We start from the raw sequence: 20,561 nt of genomic DNA, 5'->3' as shown, positions 1-20,561 counted from the left end.
TTTATGTCTGTTTTAAGATAAAACACTGCATATGGGTGAAAAGAACAGGGTAGTGAAGAAGTAGTAATATTTTGATAGATGTTTATTTGTCATGCCACAACCACAGAAGAGTCAGGGTAAAAAAAAATGAAAATGCTACTCTGGTGTCGTCTAGTGACATGTGGATGAAATAATGTGGCCACTGTGCCTGCCAAGCTGCAGTTTGGTTGCCAAGTCCCTGAGCTTTACCCTGGGAAACCCTCCTTCGCCCAACCCCACTTCCCGTCCGTGTACTTTACAGTTACCCCCTGAATTAAGATTTCGGTGATGGAAACAGCAGAGATTTCTGCACGTTAGTAAGAGAGTACCTTCCTGTACAATCCAGCTGGCATTTTATCCTATTGCCCTGATTTAAGGAGTTAGCTGGTACAGGACGCTGACACTTGGGAGGGCAAAAAGCAGCTGCTCCTGTGCCGACGCCAGTCCCTCCCAACTTCCTGCACCTCTCTGCTGCTCCTGACTGCGCGCTGGCTTCTTTCCCTTGGATAAACTTTAGAGATCGGTAACAAAAAAGGTCTTTCTAAACTTCTCACTTCGGTAGGTTATTTCAGTGGAAGCGAATATCAGGCGGGGCAGGTCTCTCCCAGTAAGCGAGGGGAAGCCGCGAACCAGTGTGGGAAGCGAAGGACTGGAAGGTTGGACTCGATGATCTTGGAGGTCGTTTCCAACCTAACTGAGACTGTGATTCTGTGAAAACTCTGGAGACGGGGCCGTGTACCCCGCCTTGTCCCCAGGACAGCGCGACGACGCCCTGAAGGGACCGCGCCCCGCCCCGCCCGCGCAAGCCCCTCCCCCGGGCAAGCCCCGCCTCCTCCCTTGTAGCCCCTCCCTCCCCTGTCTGTCTCGTCGCTCTAAGATGACGCTACCCCGTTGTCTCCGCCCCCCGCCGTTCCTCGCCGTTGCGGGCGGACCCTCTCCCCTCATGACGTCAGTGGTGCGCGCCGGGCCCGCTCGCACGTGGCGGCGGTTCCGCCATGAGCTGCCCGGTGCCCTGCGCCGCCTGGGTGCGGCGCGGCGTGGCCAAGGAGACCCCCGACAAGGTACGGCCGGGGCTGGGCTGGGCCGGGGGACCCCCGTCCGCCCCCCCTGCCGCCGCCCTCACCCCTCTCTGTGTCCGCCCCGCAGGTGCAGCTCAGCGAGGAGGAGCTGAAGGGTCTCATCGAGGAAGCGCAGGACAGGCTAGGGTGAGCCGGGGCGGCGGGAGGGCCTCTACTGGGTGCGGGGTTGGAGAGCGCGGGCAGCCCCGCCCGCAGCCCGGGGAGCTCCTGGAGGGCCGGCTTGGGAAGCAGCAGCGAGGAGTGGAGACGGCACCAGCCAGCACGAGTTCCTCCTGGAGCGCTGTGCCAAGGGAGCCTGACGTCCCCGGAGGGGCGGCGGTGCGGAGATGGAATTCCCCTGAGATTAGCTCAGCTCGTCGGAGCGCGGTGCTGATAATGCCGAAGCTGTGGGCTCGATATCCGTATGGGCCACTCACTTCAGAGTTGCGCTCCATGATCTTGTGGGTCCCCTCCAGCTCAGAATATCCTGTGGTTCTTTAAGTGTATCTTTCAGTCGTTGTGGCCATGACAGCGTGGGCTGCGTTCCCATGTGGTTCCTCAGTTGTCAGCTGTGGTGCTGTCAGACTCCCTGAGCTTTTCTCGTGATGGTCCTCTCTGGAGGCCTGGTCCTCTTTGGAGCTGCCATTCCCGCCTGGAGTGAAAAATAAGTTGGGTTTGTAACCATGGGTGCTTTGGAGGTGTGGCAAACCGAGATGGAAATCCCAAACTGACTGTGAAAAAGTGATGCTGAGGGTGTGACTTGACGATCTAAGGAAGTCTGGAGACCACAGTGGGGCTCAGAATGATGTGGTGTTTATGCTGTGGCAAAGAAGGCAGAACATCACTCAGGGGTGTGTTTATGGTTCGCAGATGAACCTAGAGACATCACAACTCTCAGCACTGGAAGGTCTTAGTTGCGTAGTTGCGTTTTGTCACTCTACTTTTAAGGAAAAGGTATTTATGAAAATAAATAACAGAAGTGACATATCTATGAAACAACCTATGGAAGACAAGAAAAAAATGGCTCTCTTTTGTCTAGAAGAAGATTGAGGTATTATTCTATTTTCTGGCCTTTCTCTGTTAGATTGTTCTCTGTAGGTTTGGGTTTCTGATTCTGTTTCAGTTATGTAGGGTATGTAGTTGTACCAGGGTGTGTGTGATTGAACTGTAAAAACTTTTAGGGTTGGGCAAATATTATTCACCCCATTTCTCTTGGACCAATCAGTGACTTTACTGCTGAATAGTATCTCATCCCAGAATGTGTTTTGTTCTGTTTTTGTTTTCTAATGGTTCCAAAATCATCTTAAACATTTGGAAGATTCTCACTTTATGTTAGTTTCTTAACTGATGAAGTTTTAATGTTTCTGTTGTCTGTAGTGTTACTTGTTTCCCTTTATGTGTGTGAACTTTTGGTTTTTTGAGTGGTTTCTTTTCTCTTGCAATTTCAAAAGCATGGAAAGATTTGAGGTGCTGGTTGTTATACAGTCTGTAAAACTTCAGGATGGAAATTTAATGACCATCTGAAACAACCAAAGGTGTTATAATCTATTTATAATTGCTGGTACTTCGTAAAATTTGTTACAACACCTCAATTTTTTTTCCTGTGCAGAGATCTCAAATCAAACTGAGATTTAGGGTTTCTAATTATCTTGTTACTTATCTCTAGTTATCTTGTTAATATGAAGGTTTTATTTTACTGAACAAATTAGAAAAATAGGTTTCAGGTATTTAATTCAGGGATCGTATCTGAGAACTGCCTTGACTTATTGTTGCTTGGGAATTTTACATGCAGAGGGACAGAAATACAGCATATTCAGCAGGGATGAGTTTCTATGGAGCATGCTCCATTGGGACACCTCTGTTATGTTCTCAGCCATTGTTTAGTATACATTTCCTTCTGCTGAATGAATTCTTGCTTACAGAATTGTTGCCATAAAGTTTCCAAGTTGCATAGTTTACCCCATAAGAAGTAATCCACAAATGTCCCTACCTAATGAATTTTATGTTGGGTTTTTTTTCTTCTATTGTAAGTATGGGAAGTGTGAGGAAATGAAGTTTTAAAAATCTTTAAGAAATGTAAGAGTCCTCACACATGACAAGGCCTTGGAGGGGGGGAAGGAAAGAATGGATTGGACATGTGAATGCACAGAAGTGAGGTTAAGAAATGTGTACGAGAAGCAGATTTGGACACATGGTTTAGTTTGTTGAGCAAAATTCATGCCACATTGTGTCATGAAAACTTTCAATGAAAAACTTTCTCTGGAAGCCTGAGAATAACGGTGCCTTGTATTTTGGGAAAAGATCAGGAAGGAGTGAATGGATTTCCAAATGATTGCCATAAAGACTTGAAACCCATGTGAACAGCTAGGACTGTGTGCTGAAATCTTGACAGCAGTGCCCTAAATAGTTACCTGGAAGTGTTGTACATGTCTGTCACAATTTCTCAGGGATGTGTGTCTTTCCACAGGGATGGTGCTGGTGGCAGCAATGAAGGTCAGACAGCAGGGGACACGAATGTGGCTGTTGCTGGCATCTCTCAGTCTTCCCATAACAATGAAGACCTGTCTGATCATGAACTGGATGAATATGATTTGGAAAATTACGATAAAGAGGAATACACAGGTAAGAAAAATTTATACATCAGATATGCAGTGCGAGTGAAGAACCTTTCCACTTCTTGTTGTACTTAAGACCTTAATATCCTAAAACTACACAGTGTTAAGTTTCAGATGCTGGAAATTCACATTTTTAATAATTTGCTTGTCCCAGCTTCAGAAGTCATTTAGTGAGGGAAGCAATTCACTGTCCCCCTTCCTGACAGTAAAACGAGAGCATGTTGGAAAGATTGTCACTCCCTCTGCTGTAGTGCTGGAGCAGAGCGGCAGAAGTCCCTGAAAGCTCCAAGCAATTTAGCTTACCAAGGTACTCGGGTTTGAAACTTGGAAGTTCATTTAGCCCACTCCTGATATTTTGCAATATAGGTAATACAGGTATCAATACAGGAATTTCTAACTTCACCTGTCACTAACATGTCTAAAAGTGTTCTGAAATTCCCATCTAGGTGATTTACAACTTGGAGACTCTTTGGCTACTCTGGCAGTATATGGGAGTAATGATAATGATCCTTACATCACCCTGAAAACCACTGTAAGTACTTAAAAAATGTTTAATATCTTAAGCAGCATAAACTTAAAAATCAGTTGAATTTTCCACACTGCCTTAGGGTCTGTAAGTGCTTGCAGTCCTTTTTCACAGGTGTGCCAGATTTTTTATCAGACTGAACTGTTTTTTTCCAGGTTGCTTTGTGCAGTCCCTTCTTTGTGTGCCTTTTGCATTTAAGTAGGAGGTTAAATGAACTGGCTCATTATTTAAACCATGCAGAGTGGTTTTTCACCTATCTAGTAGAACACAGAAAATGCTTGAAGAAATAACAAATCTAAGGCCACTAATGGCCCAAATTAGAAAATTTCCTAGTCTGCAAGACTCTTGCACCTTCCACCAGTTTGTGTAAGAAATTGGGCTGAGGTGGACTCAGGCTACGTGTCAAATTAGGGATATGTCATGAGGAAATACATCCCTGTTAAACAGAGAAGCACAGTGTGCTGTGTTGTTGACTCCTTCTGCCTGTGTTAGTTTCCACCTGTCAGAGGGGGAACATTTTTGCAGGAGCTGGGTGTGTAGGAGCTCTGCTCTGGGTGAAGAAGTCTCTGGCTGCAGCCTAACACAAGTTGTGTCAAGAGTGCTGTTCTGTTATGTGGCTGTTTGCCCTTTTCTGGTGGACAGGGATGCAGCACAAGATGCAAGTAAGACAAGGTAATCCTGCTACTCTACTTAACATTGGTATTGCCTTGGCTAAAATACTGGGGTATGGAGAGATTCCAGAGAATATCCCTCAGTTTAGTTCAGAAGGCTAGATTGCAGTTTATGATTGACTTAATTTACATGGAAAGATTACAGAAATCAGGTAGAACTAAGGTGAGGTTGTGTGAGAAGAGACAATCCAGAGAGCAACCAGCAGAAACTGTGGTTATCTGGGGCAGGGTGATAGTAGGTGAATTTTTGTCACATCTTCTAAGCATAAAGATTCTGAGATTTTTCTGGGTGCTGTCCTTGCTACAGTATTTTGGATTCTTTACAAAAGACAGTAAGATTGAAAGAAAATATTAGGTGTAGTCTTCCACCACAGTGTCTAGTTTCTGTGTCAGGGAGCTCTATCAAACATGACAAGGAGTTGTTATGGTGACTTCACATACTGTAACAAAGCTCAGGGAGGAAGGCACCAACCTGATCTTTAAAAGGAGTTCACTTGCTGTGTGCACTTTGGGGCACTGTTTGTTTTCTCTGTGTTCCATGGATGATTTTTCTTGCTCCTGTGTATCAGTGGAGGAGAGAAATGCTTTAAAACTTATTTTTATAGTCAAAGAGGTATTCACACAGGGATTCAGAGAGAATATGATCTGCATTTATTCTGTGTCAGAATAGCTAACTTTTTCCAGATATACAGTAAGTGAACACCTTTTTCTTAGGCCTTTCTTCCTATGCTCAAGTTCTTTCCTCAAATTCTGCAAGTTCTTCAACATGGATTTTGTGTTGTCTTTTGGTATTTACTACTAGTACTGTTGAAGACTAAGTATTGTGTAACATTAAGTTAAAGAATTGTAGGACTTGATGGAATTCAAATATTGAAATATGCTTGAAGTGAATAAAAAAAAGAAATTAAAAGCCTGCAACGAGAAGCCCAAGAAGTCTTGGATGTGGTGTATATTTGAAAGATGGTACTCTTGTGAGACTATTGACTTATGTACAGTTCTTTGTTTTTCACTGACAAAAAATCCCAAATATCTTTCATTCCTCAGTAATAGTGAAAGTCAGATGAGAGGTTGCATCTGTTCTGGTATAGCTGAATGCCCAGTAGAGCTGTAGGCAGTACTTTTTGGGAAATATTTTGCGGGAAGTAGACAGTGTTTTGATGCTCTTGGAATTTCTTCCTGGATGTGAGGAGCAATTGCAGTATCTTTATTGGGTAAAATGCTGTTATACTATATAAATGGTCAAGGAGCAGGAGCATGAGGGAAATAAGTTTGCTTTGCATGTCCTGGTGGTGCTTTTCAGCAGTGGGCTGCATCATGATAGCCTTAAAATATGGTTTCATATTTGGTAATTAAACGTGTTTACAAATCCAGGTACATCCACATACAAATTCCTTCAATTTATTTAATGACTATTCAGTCTCCCTGTGATCGGGGTCTGGTTCCTGCCTGTCTCTGTTTATCACCGTAAGATGGTTTTAGGTGGGTGGGCATTGGGGTGTTGGATTTGGACTGTTTTCTGTTATGGTTAAAAATTGCTAATTGATTCAGCCTTTTGAACGTACGTAGTTCTGTGCATTTATGTGCATTGCTTAATGCCCCTTGTCCTCTCCTTTTTGCTGTTCAGGAGCAATATGAACAGGAGGACTTTTTGATTAAGCCCAGTGACAATCTTGTCCTTTGTGGCAGAGTTGACAAAGACTGCTGTAGTTTGGAGGTCCATGGTAAGTAAAATAGGATTTGTTCTTTACAGTGAACTTAGTGACTATGTCTTGCCTAGCCTGTGCCATATGGTTGTGTCAAAGAGGGAGTGGGTTGGTTTTTGTAAGGTTTTTTCTCCCCTTCTGCTCTGTGTTTTGTTCTTTAGCCACTTTCCAGGACTAGAATATTTCATGTGGAGTTATTGTTATTTAGAGGATAGCTTGTCTCTTTCAGGCTGTATAGCATTTCTTTTCCTTATTTAATTTCTTATGACACTTAGAAAATACTATGGTATTTTTATTCTCTGAACATACAATCTTTCTTCCAGTCTTACTTTCCATATCCTGCAAGCATCCCCTAATAGTTTGTTATTTTGTTGGGGTTTTTCCTTCATCTTTCTCCTTGCTTCTTTAAATGGGCTTTCCACAGCCTAGGACTAGAGGAATCAACACCTTTATCGTCATAGTTTTAGAAGAGATGGTCCTTAATATGGCCTGAATACTACTTTTTTTAGCAATAGGTTTAATTTTACTGTGTAAGAGGTTTTCATGTTGCAGCAAGAAGTACTACTGAGTGTGCTGAAATTATCATCTTTTCTTACCATGGTTCTTTGTGGGAGTGGTTCTGCCTATTTGTGTGATGGTCCATGTTTCTGCAAGCGAAGTATTTCATTTTAAGCAAGGAACATGACCAAAATGTTTGACAGCATCTCTTCAGATACCAGCATCTTTATTATCATTTTCCCCAATGTAAACTTACAAAACAATAGCAAGGGTTTCTACAGTTTCTAACATTGGGTAACCCTGTCTTGGTTAACTACTAAGACAACTTCGTTAGCTGAAAACTTTAGTTATCTGAACATCTGTCACATGCACTTAAAAACGGCACAGTAATTTTGTGTGTGTGATGGTAACATATTATTAAAATAATTAATGTTTTTTCTTTGCTATCCAGTTAGTAAGTTATTTTATTATGAGAAAAATAGCTGACTACAGGGAATACTGTGTTTAGTATATGGTTGCTTTATTCAAACTCTTCCTGTATCTCAGTACAACACGCTAAAGGCAACTTCTTCTGACTTCTTAAGCTTCCTCTACTTTAAAATCTGTTTGTCTTTTACTTTCATTTCCACTTAAATTTCATCTGGAATGATTTTTTTTTAAATTGCTAATTCTGTAACATGAATGTCTAAATCTCCATTAATGTGTTCTGATGTAAAAAGTGTTGGATATGGAGCATCTATTTTGAAGTGATCTTACAAATAAAGTAGTGTGGTGTGCTAGGAATAAGGTATTGCACCTTTGCTGAACTTGTCACTTCTTTATCTACACAGGAGAGTGTTTGTTTTGTGTAATTTTGTTAAGTATAAGATTCATACTTGGAGGGTCTGGCCTCTACGCTAAAACTCTGAACACGTTCCAAATTTACATTCTAGACCTCCTTTACAATTTAGTCTTTGCCACATCTGCCTTTTGCAGAAGTGAACTGTTTTATAGTTGTTTGTTTTTCCTCTTCACTGATGTCTTGTTTAACTTTAATTATTTTTCAGTTTATAATCATGAAGAGGACTCATTTTATGTACATCATGATATTATCTTGCCTGCTTACCCTCTAAGTCTGGAGTGGTTGAATTTTGATCCTAATCCAGATGAATCAACAGGTAAATTACAAAGAATACTGTAAATGTCCAGTTAAATAATTTTTACTTGCAAAGTATATAAATGTAATGTTGTCACTAGATAATTTCTTCCAGAAGTATAAACAGAAATAAACCCAAGATGTTAAGGAGGACAAACTGAATATCAAGTGTTTTGGTTTGGTGATACAGTCATTTTAGTGATGTTTCTGTAACAAGTGATTTGACTAAAATACTGGGTTTATTACAAATAAACTGGGTTTATAAAAGTATTTAAGTTATTGTCAATTAGCAGACCAGAGCAAGCTCTTCTCTTTATATAATATAATCTGCTTTATATTCCATTTGCAAATGAAAGGTTGCTTTTGCTTAAATTCATTATGTCCAATGCAATGATTAACTGTAAACTACAGAAAAATTTATATTTATTTATGTATTTAGTAACCTTTTTCCTGTGTTTTACAGATACTTTCTTTTTCCATAGTACAGGGGATGTGGTTTTGTTTTGATTTGTTTTTTCCTTTAAAAACAAACAAAACATGGAACTTTATACAGCTTCTTTGATCAGTTACTTGTACTGAAGGGGAAGAAAACCAAGTAAATTTTTTTTCTGGCAACATCTGCTGTCAGCTGATATTTTTAAATTGCTCCTTGTCAGTTATAAACATCAAATATGTTCAAGTAGAAGATTGTGGCACATAAGTTTTACTTAATCAAAGAAATAAGCAACAGCTGGATTGCCAAATATGATATTTCATAACTCTAAATAAATGTGGTTGCATTTGGGTTTCTGCTTGTAGGAAATTATGTTGCAGTGGGTAACATGACTCCAGTTATTGACATTTGGGACCTTGATGTAGTAGAATCCTTAGAACCAGTGTTTTCTCTTGGAGGCAAGAAAGAGAAAAAGAAGAAAAAAAAAGGAAAGAAAGTAAGTATTGTAAAATGATTTGTCTGCTTGGATGGAGGAAACTTAGGGCAGGGAGAATTTTTTTTCCTACAATATTTTTTTTCCTACAATATTTGAAATGCTAATTGTTCTCTGAGTAATTAAAGCCTGGAATTAAGAGCAGAAGAGAAGTGGGGTGGCTTATGGTTGATTTCCAGTTGCTGTCCCAGTAAGCTTTGAATCTTAACCATTTGAAATTGGAATTCTAGGAGCTGGCAGTTACAAGGACCTAAAGCTCAGTTAATTGGGAGGTGAGAGAGGGAGCTGCCAGGAGTGTTTAGAAACAAGCTGAAGAAGTTGCATGTTAGCTGGAAACAGTGGGATTTCTTTTACTAGCCTGAAGGGAGTAACCAGTTCTGTGAGCCCCACCAGCTGTGAATGGAGCAATCTGAGATCTGGGGTAGGAGGCAAGGTGCAGGCAGTGCAGAGACAGTTCTCTCAAAAGCTGTGTTGCAGCAAGTGAGAGTAATTTAATATGAAATTGTTGGTGAAGACATTTAGGAACACTTGCTAATGTGGGGTGATGCTTGGTTTGCATTGAAGCTGTAATTTTCAAGCCTGTTTATGTTGTATGTGCGTACACAGAGTTTATCTTCAGAAGGGACTGTGGAAGGACATACTGATGCTGTGCTTGATCTTTCATGGAATAAACAAAGCAGGTAAAAGAACGCTTGAATAACAATGGATGTTACAAATTTGCACTCTTAATTAGGCATACAATGTGCACTCAAAATCCAAAAACTTGAAAGCCCTTCTGAAATTAATCCATTCTTAAAAATACACCCCCATTTTATTCTTTTTTAAAAACTAGAACTCTTGATTATTTTTATTTACGTATTTACATAGTGCTGCAGATCACTTTTTATTTGCAGGTTTTCCAGCTAAAGGCAGGGCAGAGGTAGATCTGAGCCATTTGATAAATCGCCTGCATTTCACATGTACAAACTGGAGAAGCAGAAGGGCTGCCCAGAGCTATAGTGATCTGCTGGTGACCTAAGACACCATTTCAAGAGATACAAGTAGATTTATAGAAGAAGGTTCTTGCTATTCTGTTTTTTTCCCCTCTAACTTTTGCCCCAGAGCTGTGAACAGAAAAGAGAGTGTAAAAGCCCTAATAGCACAGTTACAGAAATGAAATGCCTCTAGCCTTTGGATTATCCTTGGCAGAGAGAATTCCCTGTTGCCTGAATCAACTAACAGTGAAGTGCTGCTATTGAAGCAACACAAAGCTGGCCCATCTTGGAGCAGAGGTCAAGGACAATGTGCTGACTGAAGTAAAAGATGCTGCTGGGGTTTTATCAGTTAGGTGGTTGTGAACAGTTCATCTGTCAGAGGATCCTCAGCATGGGTCTTGAAGCTGTTCCAGTCAGATGCAGGCTAATTTATTTTGTTTGTAAATTTTTTAATTTTTCTATTCCTGCTGTCAGAGATGCCTCTTCCTCTGAAGATGAGCATAGTCAACTCTGAATACTCTGAGCAGGTGTAAGCTTTCACTTGTAGGGCTTTCTTATCTAGATACTGAAGAATAAAAAACCCACATGGACCTCAGTAAGTGTACATAAATTACACTCTTAATTTACAGGGGAGTGTCTATTGTTCTTAAATTATACACATAGACAAAGACTGTGGTAGTGATCAGTCCATCAGTCTTACAGAAAGAGTAGATTTCATGTACCTAGAAATGATTGTCTGGTGATAATACACAGACAAGTATAGAAAAAATTATGGTTTCAATTGCTAAGTGTCTGAAATGCATAATTCTGTAATGTGCTGAGTTACAATTCATTGATATTGTTAGATCTCTCAGGAAATAAAAACAGCCCTGAAGAGGGAAGGTTATGGATGAAACGAGGAACTCCTTGGAGCAGCTTATATTTCAAATGTGTTTTTTGTTGTTTCTTTCTTTTAAGCAAGACATGTTGTGACAGCTCTCTACAAATAACTTTCTGCCTGTAGGTCACAATGGTGTTACTGTAAAATGTTCTTACAGCCTTCACTGTGCATTTTCTTAACTTTTCCTTGTAACATTGCTTGGGAAAACAGCGCTTCCAGGAGAATATTAACTCTTTCAGTCAGAAACACTTGGTTAATATAAAAAGTGCAGGGAGAAGCAGTTTCAATCAGAAGCAACATGTTGAGGTATTAGATCTGATTTTAAGAGCAATGAAGCAATGGTAGATATTATACTGTGTGTTTGACAGGCTTTTGGGAATGTTTTGATTTTTTTTCTGATTAAACTTTTAAACTGTGTTTATAGCTCTTAACACAATTGATCGAATTCAAGTTGAAATGTGGGGTCTGTAAACTAACTGAAATTTTAGTGATTACTTTCAGCAGTCTATGAAGGATGTACTGTGTTGGGTCTTCAGTGGTTATATAAACAGTCAGATATTAGCAAAATACTTTAAAAACAGGTTTGTCTGGCTCTTGGCTGTATGCACATACAAATAAAACTAAGTTTTGCATAGGTAATAAAATACTATTTAATGTCAAAGGAAAGAAAGTGCCTAGAAGCCTTTATTACTTTGGGGTTTTCTGAGAAATCTTTGAGTAGATGATATTTTAAGTGATGTCAGGGGGAATTACAAGCAGAACTGTTGTTGTTGTTATAAGTGTTCTACTAATGTAATGTAATATAGCCTATTTGTAGTCTTTACTTGTAACTTATAATTGCCTTCCAGAAGTTAATCCTCAGGCTTGAGAGACATAGTCTATAGACCAGAGTGTACTTGTTCTCAGAATTGGGCTCTGTATGTATTTTGGATTTTTCACCATTCTTTGTTTGTATAAAGACTTTTAAAACTGATTTTTTGGTCCATTATCAGGAATGTTTTAGCAAGTGCATCTGCTGACAATACTGTGATTCTGTGGGATATGTCTGTGGGTAAGCCAGCAGCCAGCCTGACGCTACATACAGACAAGGTATGTAATAATTGCTATGTTTCTTCCATGGTAAAATACAGAGAAAAAAAAGAACTGCAGTTTTTCATTAACTGCTGGGTCCTGAACCCTCAGAACAACAATTCTGTAATTTTCTAACAACTGTGCAGAATTGTCTAAATTTCTTAATTAGTTGCTTTTGTAAACAACACTGCATTTGCTTTTTAGAATGTTATCTAACTTATCCTTTAGAAAGTTAGCAAAGATTTACAGCAGTTTTTAAAATGCCTTTTTCTGAAGGGCCTAATGATGGAGAATCTAATAATGCAGATATAAGCTACAAAAATAGATGTCTGAGCATAGGTCAAACTGGAACTCTCTCTTAAGGGAACAATGAGTGTCAGTTACAGTTTGTTCTAGGTGAAAAAGGTTTAAAATAAATGATACTAAAATACCATAATGACGGGTACGTCAGAAATTAATTAACCTCATAGTAATTAAAATGTGAAGGCTAGCTATTAAGAGTTGTAACCTTATTTTGCTTCTAACAAAGTCACTGCCCTTGACAAACTCCTGATTTTCATTTTTTGTTAACATCTGCTTTTTCTCCCCAAACTGGAAGCAGATATTATTTTACCTCCTCTAGCTTTTTTTTTTTTTAATCTAGGGCAGAAAAGGGGCAGGGGGTCCTGTTCAGTTAAGTTATATTGGAAAATATCTTGTTTCCACCAGGTGGGGGTGTTTGAAGCAATGTGCATCTCTTGCACTATTTTATAAGCAATTAGAGTATCAACAAGCTCATTAGGATGGTTTTTGGGGGGGAAAATGTGCTGGCTTGGGAAGGGGTGGTTGTGCTTTGTTCCAAGAAAGTTCCTGTGTATGTGTGTTATATAAAATCTTCCATTATCCAGGTGCAGACATTGCAGTTTCATCCGTTTGAAACTCAGACCCTTATTTCTGGATCGTTCGATAAGTATGTCAGGGTAATGTTTTCAAATGTTGCACATAGGGAGGGTATTAGTATTCAGTTAAGCCCATTAGGTTGTCTTGTGTTTTCTTTTTCATTTTTTTATAACTCTGCCAATTTGAGTAATGCTGTTATTTTTTTCCAGCAAGCTAGCCAGGTTTGTATGTGGCCAAAATGTAGTTTTCCTTACTTCTTTTTTGGAGGTAGCCAAATGCTTTAACCATCTGGACTGACATTTTCTGTGCCAGTTGTCTGTTCCAAACTGAACTTATTTCTTCATTTGTCCTTATGGGATTTTCTGCATTAGAACTGTGTCACTTATTATTCCTGTGAAAACTTGCCCAGGTTTTGCCAACCTGTAAGGCCAGGGTTGGGGGCATGAGGGACTTTAAAATCCCAGACCACTCCCTACAGCCTCTCTAGCCATGCCATAGCCAAAGTGTAAAGGGCTGTCTCCTCTGATTGCAGCCTGGATATGCTCAGAAAAGGTTTGTGTCTGCAAACTTGGACTAGCTCTGTAAGTGCCAGTTCTTATAAGCCCTGCCAGCCAAAAAACTTCCTCTCTGTTCTCCCGTCTCAATGCGGTAACTTTTAATTTTGTTCTATAACCATGATTTTCTTACGTTGAAATTTTTATTCTGCTTTTAAGACTTTGTCCTTGTGTTAAAATATTTATAGACTTGTCAATCTTTAGCCAAGCCTTGGTCTTCTCTGGCTTCTGTTACGCTCTTGCTACATCTGCTTAAGTGAAAGTATTGGAGAAAAACCTTTTGCTGCTGTTAGGAAGCTGCGTCTGTCTATTTCCTTCCCCTCGACTTCCTTTGATAAAAGGAAGCATAAAGTCCAAACGTTGAGACCAGCTAGTCAATCCCTCTTTAGCTATCCCTTTGATACCATGGACCTCTGTAAAACAGTAGACTGCCTTTGTGGATTTTTCCTGCAGAGCCTTGCCAGGACCACAGGCTATTCAGTGAATATTGGCAGATGCCTTCATAGCCTGAAAATCAGACTGTTGAAAAGCTGTTGTGTAAAATGCCTGGTGAAAGAGCTGGGAAACCCAGATCACATTTCTTTTGCTTTAATTATAGGATAAGGTGGGAGTGGGTTACACTGTGGATGTTGATTGCAGTGAGATGTCACTGCAGTGACATGACCACTCCTCCCTTGCATTTGCACCCAGGAGCTTTGTGAGTTGGGACAGATTCTGCAGCCACTGGGCTGAGCACATGTCTGTAAAGAATCCCAGAGGATCCTCTAACTTCCATCTACTCTCTCCTTTTTGGAGTAGTGTTTCTCTAACTACTTGTAAAGATTGATTTTTATTTTTTTTAATTTCTTTTTATTAAAGCATGTTTGAAAATGTGTTAATATGTATCACAAAATGATTTCCTAATTAGTACATCATTACTTGACTTTACTGAAGTCTGTTCATAATTAAGTGATATATTTGCATAATTATGGTCTCCTGTGTGATAAGTATCTTATGTATTGAGTAAATTCAAGCTCTGTTTGCTTAGTGTCAATAGAACGGCTGTTCATAACCAAGATGAAACTTTGAAGCACATGAAAAAAGCTTGTGCTTATCTGCGAGATTTTAATCTGTTATTGAATTGAAAGACTAAGTAGTGAAGTTGTTTCCATTTTAATTATAGTTTACATGGAGCTTCTTCAGATGCCGGTGGTAAAGCAAACTATGTCACGAAGTGTTCTGCCCTGATTTTTCTTTTTTTTTAGATTTTATTTCCTGTCCCTTTTTCCCATAGATCAACGGTGCTGTATGATTGCAGAAACCCACAAGATAACCATCGAGTGTGGAGGTTTAGTGGTCAGGTTGAGAGAGTAATTTGGAATCACTTTTCACCTTGTCATTTCTTAGTAAGTACATGCTCTTCTATTCTTGGGCTGTTTTAACCTGTATTTTTGTGTTCATAATGTTTCTGAATCATAATGGAGCTGATGGACAGTTGTATGGTTTGTGCTGCTTATTATGAAAATGCAGTTCAGGGGAGGATGTTTTTAAGTAGTTTTTTCAACAGGTATATTTAGACCAGCTACTTATTTGGTATCTTCATTGTGACAGTAGAAAAGCTACTAATGCTGCTGCTTTTGCATTCCAGAGGTGGCATCTTTGTCATGTTGTTACAGTGTTCAGTGGCTGGGATATATTTTTCGTTGCATATTTGCTGTTATGTTTCATGTAATGAGGCAACTGCAACTGAGAAGTAGCTAATTAGAACTAAGATCCCGAATGTTGATTCAGTGTTTCAAGTCAGCGCTAGAGGGCACCGTCCTCCTGGCTGGTATGGAATGATCCACTTGTTTAGGTCGCAGAAGACCTCTGAGATCAAGTCCAACCATTAACCCAGCACTGCCAAGTCCACCACTAAACCATGCCTGCAAGTGCCTCATCTACATGGCTTTTAAATAAGGGGTGGGAATTCCACCACTTACCTGGACAGCCTGTGCCAGTGCTTGACAACCCTTTCAGCAGGTTTTTCCTAATATCCAATCTAAACCTCCCCCCTGGTGCAACTTGATGCCATTTTCTGTTATCCTATTGCTTGTTACTTCTCCCTATTGCTTGGGAGAAGAGACCAACCCCCACCTGGAGTATAAATAGCTTGGTTTTGTCAAGATTTTTACAATAAAACTTTTCAACATAATTTAAAAACAAATCTTTATCATCTCAGTGGCTGTCTAGTTCTCTGTTGCTTTGTGTGTACAGCCAGCAGAAGTGGTTGCTTAGTTTTGCTGGGTTTGTGATGTAGATCTCTCAGTATAATCACACTTAGCTTTGCACAGGACCACTGGATGGCTCCAAAAATTTTGAACTGACAGTGAAGAGACTAAAGGCTTTGTATTTCATTGCCTGACATGGGGGCCAAGCTTAGCAGGGCAACTGTCTTCAAAGTACACTTCAAGAAATCTGTATATGATTAAGACTTCCATGTAATTCAGTGCAGCATAGTTTAGGTACGTAGAATGGCTTGGGCAGCAAGTGGATGTAGTCTGACTTTGGAGGCTCAGGCCTGGGAACAGTGTAACATGCCCTATAGAGCAGTGTCTGCCTCAGATCACAGGGATTTACTTGAGGGTGTGTATTATTTCATAGGAAGTTTTTTTCCAAATGAATGACGATGATTGTTTGTTTTTTAAATGTTGTGGTTTTCTCAGGCAAGCACAGAGGATGGTTTTGTGTACTGTCTGGATGCTCGGTCTGATAAGCCCCTGTTTACTCTGAAAGCCCATGATGAAGAGGTGTCAGGTAAACTGCCTGTGTGTCCTGTTTGTCCCCAGTGGCAAAGCACATCTGGAAGATGCCTTTAACCTATAGGACTGAGGTGGTAGTGATTCCTTGTTTAACAATTAAATCATGCATACTAATCATGGTAGCTGGCACGTGAAACAAATCTCTGCTGAGAAGCCATTGAAAGCAAAGTATTTTAACAACAGTGAACTTTCCTCAGTGACTGTCATGAATAAGCATGTAAAAACAGACTAATTCACTTGGGACACACTCCTTGTGGGTTTTTTTTTTGGATGAGGAAATACAAAAACGATGGAATCTGGTCTAGGATTATGAACTATAATGTTTACCTCCTCTCTCTGTAATTATTTTATACTGACTCACTCTGAGGATGATTTAGGTATGGCACACGGGAAGGTTTTCACACTGCCTCCTTTAGGCTGCTTTAATTTGGTCAGTGTAGGAGCTTCCAAAAAGGAACCTGAAGTTCCTGATCAGGTGTCTAAAATGAGATTGTATGAATATGCCCCATCATCTTGGACAGCAAGCAAGATGGTCTTTGGGAAATGAATGAAGAAAGCTTCCTGGGGAAGCAGATTATGTTAAGTAAGAAGTAGAACAAGCATGTCTTTGCACTGTTACTGTTGTTGGATTGAGAGACAAAATAGGCCTACACGATGCTTTTAATCTCACTACAGGGAGCAGGATGAAATTTTCATTAATGTTTTGCTCCTCTGTGCTGGAACAGAGTTTTGTGTGAGGAGAATACTGAGGTTGTTCTCATGACTTCACTTCAAAATGTATCCTCATCTCTGTGAAACAGTGGTTCTCACATGGCTGCACTCTTAATCTTCCAGGGCTACAACTAAGCAGTCAGGTTAAAGGGTGCCTTGTGACATCATCTGCTGACAAATACGTGAAAATTTGGGATATCCTGGGAGACAGACCAAGTTTAGTCCATTCCAGGGATATGAAAATGGTATAGTAATATTTATTTCTTGATTCCAGTAAGTTTTATATATAAACTGTGTCTGCTTATTCTTTTTTTGTCTGGTTTGAATCTTGTTTTACCTAACATTTTTTAGGGAAAAAAACATCTGCATATTCTGGATAAATCATTCTCATTACAGTGCAGTATTCAACATGGAATTGGCAGACTGCTTCAAAGCCTCAGACCCAAATTCCAGATACAATGTTCTGAGTAGAACTATAGGTGCTCCAGCCTGCACCTGCCACATTCAAGACAAAGATGTGATTTACTGTTTATAATTAGCAGCTCTTGACTTTCATTTTGTGTCTTTACAAAAGAAGTTTCGGGAAACTTAAAGAGATTACATTTGTTACAACTTGCTTGGTAGAAAGTATTTTCAGATGACAAATTCATTTTAGGATGATATTTAAAAAAAAATGCTCTTCTTTCTTCCACCCTCCCAGGGTGTTCTCTTCTGTGCAGCTTGCTGCCCTGACTTCCCATTTGTTTTTGCCTTTGGAGGAGAGCGAGAAGGGCTGCGTGTTTGGGATATAAGCAAGATTTCTGCAGGTAATGTTCTCATTTCTTTGAATATTGTGGTTCTCCCCTTGCCTGCAGGATATATTTGTATTCAGTAATGTATTGTGGCTCTGAGAGAAACTGTATGTTAGTATTTTTACATACCCCATGACTGCCTCTGTGTTCACATTTTCAGCTTCAAAAAGTGGGGATTTTTTTCTAAATTGAAGAACCGTTTGATATTATTTGTTTTCTTGTAGCTGAAGCGTAACACCTGATTTTTTATATCTGTTTTATTTTTTCTTAATGTTCCTGGTGTAATCAGGTACCACATTCTTTGAGTACTTGTGGGAATAAAAGTGAGGACTGGGTTGATCATGTTGTAGCTACATGTAACTAAATGGCATGAATTTTTGGAGAAGGCTTTTAAGAGCTTGGTGGAAACCCAGAGAGACTAAAACTGGAAATAAATTATTTAAACTTAATGTTGTGCTCTTCAAACCTCATCCATTTCACAGTACTTGGGTACAGAACTATGCAGAGGGAAACCTCTAGATGCTCTGGAGGAAAAATAACAGGAATTGTAATTAAAGTATCATATGCAGATGATTTTTCTGACATGTAACCTTCAAATCCCTACTCAGGGCAAGGGGAAAAACTTTGAAACTGCACCAGGTTAGGATTTCCATTCCATTCCATGGTGTTCACCATGCTATACCTGCTGTACTCGTCTCTGGGAGAGTAACATGTAAGCAATCCCCTGTCTGTATTGCAGTGAATGAAGTTTTTGGAAACAGAGAGAGACTGGTTCTGGCTAGTGCCAACTCCGTGGCTTCCAGCTCCACAGCCAGCAGGAGCAGCAACGACTCGGAGACAGCAATGGAATCATGATGGACCAAACATCAAAAAATTGGAGTAATTAACGGGACTACGACTAATGTGTGTTCTACAAATCCCCCTGTTAGGTGAGAGTTCATGGAAATGGCTCTAGTGTCTTGCAATCTGCAGGCTTCATCATCTCGGACAAAGAAACGTGGTGGTGTGGTTAAACTCTTAAGTTCCTGCCTCTATTACCGGCTTCGAAAGATTAAATCACTTGCTTTTGCCTGAGATAATGATCCCTGAAACAGGGGGCTACCATGTGTAAAGCTGACATATAAAATGAAACAGTCACTAGAAAAGGATTCTGTGGCTACCAGAAGTTTGTTAAATACTGCAAAGGTTTTGATCTTCTCCCTTCTAAGGGTACAAGAAAAAATACTTCACACGACACTTGTGTAATAAATAAACAAAAACTGAATTAAATGGCAAGTGTAAATAGATAATTTATCCTTGAGGCTAGGTTTACAGATTTCTAATACATAGAAGATATTTTAAAATCTGTATCTTTTTAAATCTCCAGAGTAGTTCTCAGGTAATAAAATGGCATCCCCAGTAGAATCTTGAAATGTATTTCTAACATTCAGCTCACCAATATCAAACCAGAAATATCCCAGTTCCATCCATCAAGATTGGGTGTTTCTTTTCCCTGGTTCCACAGCACCTGAAGCCAACTGACGCTGCACAAGGTATTGAGTTTTTCTTCAAGCTCCAACTGCAGTATATTTTAAGAGAATTTGAACTGAAAGAAGGAGCTGCAACTTGGAAAGGATGAGAAGCTGTCAGGACCCACAGTGTGGGCTGGGATCTCAGCAGGTCCCTGTCTCTGGTGAAAGCTCTGTGTTATGTACTCATGTTCATCACTCCGCCCAGGCGTTTCTGCCCAACACCTGAAGGCACAGGAACGTTTTGAGTATCAGTCGAGCCACCAACTTAAGAACTTTGTTTCCAGCATCAGGAACCTAATCAAGGCTTGACTCCAACAATTTCCTCGCATTTAAAATGGAACACCCGAGTGCCTTACCCCAGGCCAAGAAGTTAAATGATACTCTTACCCTCCTGTGAAGTGCTTCCCACACTGAAGGTGTCTGCAAAATGCCCTGGGTATTAAAGCCACTAGTGTCAAAGCAGCTGCACTGTCACAGCTCGTAGCTGACGAGCTCTTCCCACTTCTTTTCCACCCTAATGCACTGTAACTCACTCTGGTGAGGTAGAGCAAGTAAATTGTATCACTACAAACTGCAGATGGGAAAAAGGCTGGGGAAAAGGGCTAGATCTTTCCTTCCTATCCCTGGAGGGTAAGTGGCTGCTTCTAAATCCACTTCAGCTGTTTCTAATCTGATGACAGGTGTTCAGCATGGCTCTGCAGGAACCAGGAATACTCTGGATGGGTTGGAATTCCTGCCTCCCGCCTGTCTCTGCCAAGCAGTAGTGAGTGATGTGTGGAAGCACCAGAACCACTTCTGTTCAGGTGCTCTCCAGTGAAAAGCTTAAAGTTTTTTAAAGCTTTAATTTGAAATAAATGCTTTGTGTTAAGCTCTTTGAGGGTAGTGACTTCTCTTATACCTCTAGTATTATAATTGGCACCGCAGCTCTAGAAGTTGCTTTGTGTTTCAGGAAGAAATTGCTTTACTGGAAGCAACACATCTTTCCCTTGACTTAACAAAATCCCACAACTTTTCTCTCTGGAGCTTTTTAGTCGCATACTGGTCTGAGGGCAAGCATTTTCAGGTTTGAAGAACCCTGGGAGCTCTCAAGGAAATACAGGGGACAGAGAAAGGTACAGCTGAGCTTGGGCCATTTAGGGCAAGAAGCAGAGCCTCTTTCACAAGGGAACCTCCAATTACCTTGTCAAGAGCACAGAGCTCAGCTCTCTTCTTTTGCAGCACAGCCAGAGGAGTGACACAGTAAATCTACAGGGTTTAAAG

At 40.2% G+C, this 20,561-nt stretch overlaps 1 protein-coding gene across 2 annotated transcripts; it reads left to right on the top strand.

Moving 5' to 3' along the window:
* Positions 1 to 978: 978 nt before the first annotated feature.
* On the top strand, positions 979 to 19,422 carry PWP1 (PWP1 homolog, endonuclein). Of its 2 annotated transcripts, XM_027680397.1 has the most exons (15): positions 979 to 1,079; positions 1,165 to 1,223; positions 3,544 to 3,698; positions 4,138 to 4,223; positions 6,513 to 6,609; positions 8,136 to 8,246; positions 9,023 to 9,153; positions 9,757 to 9,830; positions 11,997 to 12,093; positions 12,963 to 13,024; positions 14,782 to 14,893; positions 16,193 to 16,283; positions 17,123 to 17,244; positions 17,700 to 17,805; positions 18,530 to 19,422. In XM_027680397.1, exons 1-15 carry the CDS (start codon positions 1,014 to 1,016, stop codon positions 18,643 to 18,645), a joined length of 1,485 nt encoding a protein of 494 aa, XP_027536198.1. In that variant the 5' UTR covers positions 979 to 1,013; the 3' UTR covers positions 18,646 to 19,422. The 2 variants fall into 2 exon arrangements, with proteins under 2 accessions (XP_027536198.1, XP_027536199.1); XM_027680398.1 differs by lacking the exon at positions 12,963 to 13,024 and having other exon boundaries at positions 14,753 to 14,893.
* The last annotated feature ends 1,139 nt before the right edge of the window (positions 19,423 to 20,561 follow it).

The sequence above is a fragment of the Neopelma chrysocephalum genome, unplaced genomic scaffold (assembly GCF_003984885.1).
Source record: "Neopelma chrysocephalum unplaced genomic scaffold, ASM398488v2 Primary Assembly neopelma1_59, whole genome shotgun sequence".
Lineage (NCBI taxonomy): Eukaryota > Metazoa > Chordata > Aves > Passeriformes > Pipridae > Neopelma > Neopelma chrysocephalum.
Note: the sequence above shows the minus strand (reverse complement) of the source record. Positions and strands in the feature narration are given on the sequence as shown.

Excerpts from the sequence above, each read along its gene's own strand:
- PWP1 (XM_027680397.1), top strand. The coding sequence starts at position 1,014 with ATGAGCTGCCCGGTGCCCTGCGCCGCCTGGGTGCGGCGCGGCGTGGCC. Across the intron at positions 3,699-4,137 it reads CGATAAAGAGGAATACACAG|GTGATTTACAACTTGGAGAC; the intron begins GTAAGAAAAATT and ends ATTCCCATCTAG. Across the intron at positions 9,831-11,996 it reads TCATGGAATAAACAAAGCAG|GAATGTTTTAGCAAGTGCAT; the intron begins GTAAAAGAACGC and ends GTCCATTATCAG.